The sequence below is a fragment of the Xenopus tropicalis genome, chromosome 3 (assembly GCF_000004195.4).
Source record: "Xenopus tropicalis strain Nigerian chromosome 3, UCB_Xtro_10.0, whole genome shotgun sequence".
Lineage (NCBI taxonomy): Eukaryota > Metazoa > Chordata > Amphibia > Anura > Pipidae > Xenopus > Xenopus tropicalis.
In genome coordinates this window covers 146,660,815-146,670,374 of record NC_030679.2, presented here as the reverse complement: position 1 = coordinate 146,670,374, position 9,560 = coordinate 146,660,815, and the positions used below count along the sequence as shown (strand labels likewise).

At 50.1% G+C, this 9,560-nt stretch overlaps 1 protein-coding gene across 1 annotated transcript; it reads right to left on the bottom strand.

The window, feature by feature from the left end:
- Positions 1-670: 670 nt before the first annotated feature.
- Positions 671-8,576, bottom strand: LOC100492682 (extracellular calcium-sensing receptor). The gene is made up of 6 exons (XM_031898300.1): positions 8,425-8,576; positions 6,938-7,229; positions 5,791-6,612; positions 5,479-5,706; positions 1,665-1,791; positions 671-1,587 (listed from the first exon to the last, which is right to left on the bottom strand). The coding sequence occupies exons 1-6, from the start codon at positions 8,574-8,576 to the stop codon at positions 671-673; spliced, it is 2,538 nt and encodes an 845-aa protein (XP_031754160.1).
- Between the last annotated feature and the right edge of the window lie 984 nt (positions 8,577-9,560).

Sequence of the window (9,560 nt, the reverse complement as noted above, 5' to 3'; positions counted from 1 at the left end):
AGATTCAGCAGCTTATCTGCCCGTGTATGGGACCCCCGATGGGCCTCCCAGAAAACAGGCTAGATATCGATCGGGCAAGCTTGATTTTCTCTTGGATCGGGGCCGGCATTGGACCATTGATGTGGTCCCTTGGTCCGACAGCGCCTATGCCCGCTGGATTAATCTGACCGTTAGGCCTAATTTAGGTGGGCATATCGGGAGAAGATCCGCCTATTCGGAGGCCTCGCCAAATGAGCGCATCTCACCTTGTATGGCCACCGTACGGCTGTCCTCTTCAAATTGATTCTCAGTCTTAATCATGTGCCAATTGTCTTTTCTATGTTGGTCAATGAGAAAAATACTGCAGGTAAAGGAGGATTGTCTTGCATGAAGCTGAAACATCTCAGGAGTCCTTTTTCAGACTGTTCTGTTATCGGCACCCTGATTTAGACACAATACCCCCAAATTAGAGAGAGATACCAGTTGAATATTATCTCACTCATATGGGAACTTTTCCAGCAGGATTCACAACTCACCCACACAAGGGGACATACACATAAAAAAGCGTTCCAGTTATCTCATAATAGTCGTATCTGTTGAATTTTATTGTCACTTTATTATACATGTTAGGTTTCTGGACAGACTTGGGACAAGTCCCTAAATAAAGTCATTTTCTGTTTCTTTTTGCATGCTATGGCATATTTGCACCCTTCTTTTTCCCCATGAGATGTTCTCTGGAGTTCATGTTGGGCCTGAACAATATAATGTAACATTTTGGCACAAAGATACAGCCCACCACCGCCCAACTGGAAGACAGGATGGCAAAGACCTCCATTGCCACAGTATACATGCCCCGGGCACTGAGATAGGCTGGGATAAAGGACACCCACACACTGAGGAAAGCCAACATACTGAATGTGATCAATTTGGCTTCATTGAAACTGTCAGGGAGGCGTCTGGCCAGGAAGGCAACAATGAAACTGATGGAGGCCAAGAAGCCAAGGTATCCCAGCATGCACCAGAAAGCTGTGGGTGACCCTTCATTGCAATTAACTATGATCACACCAGGTTTTGTGTCAGTGTCAAGTTCATGGAAGGGAGGAGAGAAGATCAGCCAAAGTGCACAGTCAATTGTCTGAATCAAGGCACAAAGCACAATGACACAGTAGGAGACCTTCACCCCTGTCCACTTTCTTAACCTGCTGCCGGGTTTGGTTGCATTAAAGGCAATGACAACAGTGATGGTTTTGGCCAGAACACAGGAGATGCAGAGGGCAAAAACCATCCCAAATGCCACCTGGCGCAGAAGGCACTTTTCAGGCTGTGGGTAACCAATGAACCCTAAAGAGCAAAGGAAACAGAGGAACAGGGAAAGCAGGAGAAGGCAGCTAAGGGAGTAGTTGTTGGCTCGGACTATTGGTGTTTTCTTATAACGAATAAAAACTCCCAATATAACAAGTGGGTCGAGTGCGGAGAAGATGGATGCAGCCGCCAAACTATAACCCAAAGGATCTCCATAGGAAAGGAACTCTGTAGGCCTTGGTAGGCATCTGTCCTGCTGTAGGTTGGGCCACGTGTCCCAGGAACATGGATGACATTCCGCAGCATCTGGTGAAGAACATTCTTGTCAAATTCCTAATACAACTGATTTTTCCATTAACAGACATTAAAAATAATGATTTCACTACCTGTTTGATTAGAAATCTGCCCCTGGGGACACCGGGCACACTCATAGCAACACAGGGGTTTCCCTGAAATGATCACTTTCCTATATCCTGAAGGACAACTTGGGCTGCACTTGGAAGTTGGAATCTATTGAAAATAAGAATTAATTAAGTATTAAATAAGGGTAAGGGTGGGTAATCATATTAATAACTTTTTCAATGGGGCATAATATTACATATTGCTACTAGAAGATAGGAGGGTTCATGTATTACTGTATCAACTTTACCTACTATGTCATTATGTACCTATGGACATACTACTGTAAGGTTGTACACCAAAAATTGTCAATTACATATTAAGACTAGCGATGAGCAAATCTGTCCCGTTTAACTTTGCCAACAAATTTGTGAAACTGCATGGGGTTTCTCATGGTGAGGGCAGTGAGGTTGGGGAATGCCCTGCCGGGGGATGTTGGGTTGGGGGTTTCTCATGGTGAGGGCAGTGAGGTTGGGGAATGCCCTGCCGGGGGATGTTGGGTAGGGGGTCCCTCACGGTGAGGGCAGTGAGGTTGGGGAATGCCCTGCCGGGGGATGTTGGGTAGGGGGTTCCTCACGGTGAGGGCAGTGAGGGGGTTGGGGAATGCCCTGCCGGGGGATGTTGGGTAGGGGGTTCCTCATGGTGAGGGCAGTGAGGTTGGGGAATGCCCTGCCGGGGGATGTTGGGTAGGGGGTTCCTCACGGTGAGGGCAGTGAGGGGGTTGGGGAATGCCCTGCCGGGGGATGTTGGGTAGGGGGTTCCTCACGGTGAGGGCAGTGAGGTTGGGGAATGCCCTGCCGGGGGATGTTGGGTAGGGGGTTCCTCACGGTGAGGGCAGTGAGGGGGTTGGGGAATGCTCTGCCGGGGGATGTTGGGTAGGGGGTTCCTCACGGTGAGGGCAGTGAGGGGGTTGGAGAATGCCCTGCCGGGGGATGTTGGGTAGGGGGTTCCTCATGGTGAGGGCAGTGAGGTTGGGGAATGCCCTGCCGGGGGATGTTGGGTTGGGGGTTTCTCATGGTGAGGGCAGTGAGGTTGGGGAATGCCCTGCCGGGGGATGTTGGGTAGGGGGTCCCTCACGGTGAGGGCAGTGAGGTTGGGGAATGCCCTGCCGGGGGATGTTGGGTAGGGGGTTCCTCACGGTGAGGGCAGTGAGGGGGTTGGGGAATGCCCTGCCGGGGGATGTTGGGTAGGGGGTTCCTCATGGTGAGGGCAGTGAGGTTGGGGAATGCCCTGCCGGGGGATGTTGGGTAGGGGGTTCCTCACGGTGAGGGCAGTGAGGGGGTTGGGGAATGCCCTGCCGGGGGATGTTGGGTAGGGGGTTCCTCACGGTGAGGGCAGTGAGGTTGGGGAATGCCCTGCCGGGGGATGTTGGGTAGGGGGTTCCTCACGGTGAGGGCAGTGAGGGGGTTGGGGAATGCTCTGCCGGGGGATGTTGGGTAGGGGGTTCCTCACGGTGAGGGCAGTGAGGGGGTTGGAGAATGCCCTGCCGGGGGATGTTGGGTAGGGGGTTCCTCACGGTGAGGGCAGTGAGGTTGGGGAATGCCCTGCCGGGGGATGTTGGGTAGGGGGTTCCTCACGGTGAGGGCAGTGAGGGGGTTGGAGAATGCCCTGCCGGGGGATGTTGGGTAGGGGGTTCCTCATGGTGAGGGCAGTGAGGTTGGGGAATGCCCTGCCGGGGGATGTTGGGTAGGGGGTTCCTCACGGTGAGGGCAGTGAGGTTGGGGAATGCCCTGCTGGGGGATATTGGGTAGGGGGTTCCTCACGGTGAGGGCAGTGAGGGGATTGGGGAATGTCCTGCCGGGGGATGTTGGGTAGGGGGTTCCTCACGGTGAGGGCAGTGAGGGGGTTGGGGAATGCCCTGCCGGGGGATGTTGGGTAGGGGGTTCCTCACGGTGAGGTCAGTGAGGTTGGGGAATGCCCTGCCGGGGATGTTGGGTAGGGGGTTCCTTACAGTGAGGGGGTTGGGGAATGCCCTGCCGGGGGATGTTGGGTAGGGGGTTCCTCACAGTGAGGGCAGTGAGGGGGCTGGGGATTTCCCTGCCGGGGGATGTTGGGTAGGGGGTTCCTCACAGTGAGGGCAGTGAGGGGGTTGGGGAATGCCCTGCCGGGGGATGTTGGGTAGGGGGTTCCTAACGGTGAGGGCAGTGAAGTTGGGGAATGCCCTGCCGGGGGATGTTGGGTAGGGGGTTCCTCACGGTGAGGGCAGTGAGGTTGGGGAATGCCCTGCCATAGGATATTAAGTAGGGGGTTCCTCACGGTAAGGGCAGTGAGGTTGGGGAATGCCCTACCGGGGGATGTTGCGTAGGGGGTTCCTCACGGTGAGGGCAGTGAGGTTGGGGAATGCCCTGCTGGGGGATGTTGGGTAGGGGGTTCTTCACGGTGAGGGCAGTGAGGTTGGGGAATGTCCTGCCGGGGGATGTTGGCTAAGGGGTTCCTCACAGTGAGGGGGTTGGGGAATGCCCTGCCAGGGGATGTTGGGTAGGGGGTTCCTCACGGTGAGAGCAGTGAGGTTGGGGAATGCCCTGCCGGGGGATGTTGGGTAGGGGGTTCCTCACGGTGAGGGCAGTGAGGTTGGGGAATGCCCTGCTGGGGGATGTTGGGTAGGGGGTTCTTCACGGTGAGGGCAGTGAGGTTGGGGAATATCCTGCCGGGGGATGTTGGCTAAGGGGTTCCTCGCAGTGAGGGCAGTGAGGAGGTTGGGGAATGCCCTGCCGGGGGATGTTGGGTAGGGGGTTCCTCATGGTGAGGGCAGTGAGGGGGTTGAGGAATGCCCTGCCGGGGGATGTTGGGTAGGGGGTTCCTCACGGTGAGGGCAGTGAGGGGGTTGGGGAATGCCCTGCCAGGGGATGTTGGGTAGGGGGTTCCTCGCAGTGAGGGCAGTGAGGTTGGGGAATGCCCTGCCGGGGGATGTTGGGTAGGGGGTTCCTCACGGTGAGGGCAGTGAGGTTGGGGAATGCCCTGCCGGGGGATGTTGGGTAGGGGGTTCCTCACGGTGAGGGCAGTGAGGGGGTTGGGGAATGCCCTGCCGGGGGATGGTGGGTAGGGGGTTCCTCACGGTGAGGGCAGTGAGGGGGTTGGGGAATGCCCTGCCGGGGGATGTTGGGTAGGGGGTTCCTCACGGTGAGGGCAGTGAGGGGGTTGGGGAATGCCCTGCCGGGGGGATGTTGGGTAGGGGGTTCCTCACGGTGAGGGCAGTGAGGGGGTTGGGGAATGCCCTGCCGGGGGATGTTGGGTAGGGGGTTCCTCACAGGGAGGGCAGTGAGGGGGTTGGGGAATGCCCTGCCGGGGGATGTTGGGTAGGGGGTTCCTCACGGTGAGGGCAGTGAGGGGGTTGGGGAATGCCCTGCCGGGGGATGTTGGGTAGGGGGTTCCTCACGGTGAGGGCAGTGAGGGGGTTGGGGAATGCCCTGCCAGGGGATGTTGGGTAGGGGTTCCTCACGGTGAGGGCAGTGAGGGGGTTGGGGAATGCCCCTAGAGATGGGGTAATGGCAGATTCTGTTAATGCCTATAAGAGGGGCCTGGATGAGTTCTTGAACAAGCAGAATATCCAGGGCTATTGTGATACTAAAATCTACAGTTAGTATTGATGTTGGTATATATGGTTTATGTATGTGACTGTATGGATGTGTATAGATAGGTCATGATAGGTCTTTTTTCAACCCAGCTTAAATAACTATAACTATGAAAGGCAAGATGCTCGTATTATAAATGATCTATCACGCTGGAACCAACATGTAATAAAAACATACATACATACTCTAAACTCAGAATGTCTATTTCTTATATGTATACACACACCTGTGTGTTGTTGTTGATCCATACAATTTTAGCTCTGTCTATGTTGAACATTTTACCACTAGAACCATTCAGCTCATAACTCCCAACTGTAACCTGTTCAAGCATTCCTCTGGCACCAACTTGCCAGTTCACTATGTCATACACGGCTGGAGGGTTCCCCGCCCCATCAAAAAAGACGTGACGCCCATCTTTGGTCTTAAAGTTGATGTTTCTGATATAATGGAGAAGCTGTAATGGTAAAGCACACAACACAAAACAAGTATAGGTCAATATACTATAAAGTGTTATTAAAAATGAATATTAGCTTCTTACTTGCCAAGGCTGAAATGAAGAGATGTTGGCACAACCCCCGAGATAGAATGGCCCAGTGCCCGGCTTACAGTAAAGCAAATTGTGCAGAGCCCAAGCAATGGCATAGACAGCAGTATATACATTGAGAGATAATCTCTGGTCTTCCTTAGGTGGCAGGCCATTTGACATTTCATTTCCAGTACATGACTTTTTGGTGGAATTGCCGATCAAAATAACTGGATTTGTGTCAAACAGCCACGTACAAGCAAAGCTTTGCTCCCAAAACTCCCTTATGAATGGATCGTAAAGTTCTTTTGATGGGTTGAGGCTGTTGAAGTACTTACTAAACTTGGACATATTCCCATGGAAGATGGCAAAACCAATGGTGCCCAGCAAAATCCCTTTGAATCGTTCCTCTGAGAGTAAATCAGAAGTGGCCCAAGCCTCACTGGCTACCCAGATATGGCCACTTACATTTTGTCTTAACAGCTCTTCCAACACAACCACAAAGTCTGAATCAGATGCAACCACAACCACCACCTTTGCAGTTGACTCTTTAATGACGTTTGTAAGATAGGGAGCATTCCTATCAGGTTGACTGGTCAAAATAGTCTCAGAGAAGGCCACACAAGCTCCAGCATTAATTATCTCCTGTTTTACCATCTGAAGACCAAACTGACCATAGTCATCATCACTGGCCAAGAGGCCCAGCCAAGACCAACCAAAATGAGAGATGAGCTGGGCCAGTCCTCTCATTTGAAGCTCATCACTAGGGATGGTACGAAAAAAGGAAGGGAACAGGTTCCGATCAGCAAGAAGAGGGTGGGTTGAAAAATAACTGATCTGTGAAGACACAATTAACATCGTTGACCATGAAGATTTTCATTCATCCAGGTCATGGTATATCTAGTATAAATAAATCTAAAGCAACTGGACTTGTTAAGTCATCATTGAAGACATTTCACTACTCCTCTGAGCAGCTTCTTCAGTTCAACTGACTGGTATGGGAAGCCCTCAGCATATACACTCTTCAATTAATCCAATCACAATGGCACTTTGTAAACCTTCAGAGCTTCTGAAGGACTTCTGAAGGACTTGGATCCCATTATTCTGTCAAATGTACTTTTATAATGCTTCTTATACTTTATGTCATGAATATTGCTCTTACCTGTGGGTGGTGATACAGCCCTAAGATTTGGGCCATAAGGATGGATCGGGAAGACTTAGAGTCGCCAACAAGACCAGCAAAGGGTGTCCCACCGTGACAATGATAATTAGGGATGGCTTCCTTTCCCCCTGACAACATTGACAGAGTCCCTTGTGCTGCTCGCCGTAACGTATTGCACGAGTCCAAGGCCTGGAAGCCCAACGTGACGTTGGGAAGGAGCTCGGTATCAGCATTAATCTCTTCTACAGCAAATATTAAGGCTTGCAAGCCCTGGTAAAATTCTGTAGCAATTCTAGTATCAAAACAGATGGAAGCACATTAAAAGCTTTTTGAAATATAACTGTTAACACAATAGTAATACCAGTACTTGGCCTAGGAGAAGAACTTGAGGTCCATGGGATCCTAAAAAAAATGCATGGATCCCTGTCCTCGTGCATTGATACATCCCTTGCTGCTAATCTGAAAACCAAAGCAGAGAAGTAACATAGTAACATAGTAAGTTAGGTTAAATAAAGACATACGTCCATCAAGTCCAACCTTAATGCCTATATATAACCTGCCTAACTGCTAGTTGATCCAGAGGAAGGCGAAAAGCCCTTCTGAAGCCTCTCTAATTTGCCTCAGAAGGGGAAAAAAAATTCTTCCTGACTCCAAGATGGCAATCAGACCAGTCATTTGGTCAACTTGTACTGAGAGCTATCTCCCATACCCCTGTATTCCCTCACTTGTACTGAGAGCTATCTCCCATAACCCTGTATTCCCTCACTTGCTAAACAGCCATCCAATCCCTCTTGAAGATATCTAATGTATCAGCCAGTACCACTGATTCAGAGGGGGGATCCCACAACTTCCCAGCTCTCACAGTAACAAACCCTTTCCCAATATTCAGTTGGAACCTCCCTTCTTCTAACTTTAATGGATGCCCTTGTGTCCGTTGGAAGGCCCTACTGGTAAATAAAGCATTAGAAAGGTTATTATATGATCCCCTTATATATTTATACATAGTTATCATGTCACCTCTTAAGCGCCTCTTCTCCAGTGTAAACAAACCCAACTGGGCCAGTCTTTCCCCATAACTGAGGCTTTCCATACCTTTTACCAGCTTAGTTGCCCTTCTCTGGACCCTCTCTAACTCAATAATGTCCCGTTTGAGCACTGGAGACCAAAACTGAACAGCATATTCTAGATGGGGGCTTTACCAGCGCTCTGTAAAGGGGAAGAATAACCCCCTCCTCCCGTGAATCTATACCCCTTTTAATACAGCTCAAAACCCTATTTGCCCTTGCAGCTGCTGCCTGGCATTGCTTGCTACAGCCAAGTTTATTATCTACAAGGACTCCATGCTCCTTCTCCATTATGGATTTGCCCATTACAGTCCCATTAAGGGTATAAGTGGCTGCATATTTCTACATACCAAGTGTTATGATATTAACTGTATAAAACTGCTAGTTTGAAGTCAAGTAGACCCAGTTCCCAATGCTACTTACATACGACATTGGACTTCAGGGGGTTTGCTAGTGAAATGCAGGTCATTGCCTACTCGTTCAAAATGGATTCGAAACGTTCCCCCTATAATAATATCTCCTGGGCTGTTGATGGACCCGCCAGTGTTTCCAGTTGGCAGTCTGCAACCGGCCATATTGTATGAAAAGGCACAAAGTTCTACAGTCATCAAGCACCGGATTAGTGCTGCAGATAGAAGAATCTGTCTCACTCTGGGGTGTATCTGTCTATTATAGAATATCATTTCCAATGTACAAATGAAGCAGTCTCTCAATATGCCATTGGCACACACACAGGCACTGTCTCAGTGAGAGCCACAAGCACATTCATGGGATGTCTAAGCTGGTTACATGTTTATATACACATTTATATCACGACATTGAGCACACAAGTATGGTAGCCATAGGGGAAATCAACCTTAATTCAACTTCATTATCTTAAATGCTCTTGGAATCTGATTTAATAGCAGATTCCCATCTCTAAGTGACTGCCAGTCCCTAAAGGAACAACAGGAAGGGAAAAACTAATTATTCATTAAAAGAAGTTGCTGAACGTAAGAGAGTTGCATACTGAGTTAATTGGATTGATACTGTATCAGAATCACATCCACTGCCACCCAGATGCCTAGGTTTCTACTCACCTCCTTATAATACAATTGTATTTGTCCGGCAAGATTTATTATGTAATGTATTTCAATATCGTATCCCTTATTAACCTTGCCAAAACCAGTCCTACCCCAGATGTCAAACTAACAGACCAACAGTATTCAGGCAACACATTAGCACAATACCAGGACCGTGGTACCATGCCAGACTGCAATGAATCATGGTAAATTAAGTAAGGTGACCGTACAACCACACAGTGCTTATTTGTGCCCTGGGTACCCCGGGAACTATAGCGGGGTGACTGTTACCCCAATGTTTCTATATATCTGTAACCTTGTTATGGGCTAAGGGGGCCCAGCCTGAAGGCCAGTTAGGGGGGATTTGGGGTGAGTGCTTATTTGTGCCCTGGGTACCCCTGGAACTATAGCAGGGTGACTGTTACCCCAATGTTTCTATATATCTGTAACCTTGTTATGGGCTAAGGGGGCCCAGCCTGAAGGCCAGTTAGGGGGGGA

What these genes read in the sequence shown, in the direction of transcription:
- LOC100492682 (XM_031898300.1), bottom strand. Translation starts at nt 8,576, where the DNA reads ATGGCCGGTTGCAGACTGCCAACTGGAAACACTGGCGGGTCCATCAAC. An exon ending in CTTCATTTCAGCCTTGGCAA is followed by an intron (nt 5,707 to 5,790) that starts GTAAGAAGCTAA and finishes TTACCATTACAG; the next exon opens with CTTCTCCATTATATCAGAAA. An exon ending in GGATCAACAACAACACACAG is followed by an intron (nt 1,792 to 5,478) that starts GTGTGTGTATAC and finishes TATTTTCAATAG; the next exon opens with ATTCCAACTTCCAAGTGCAG.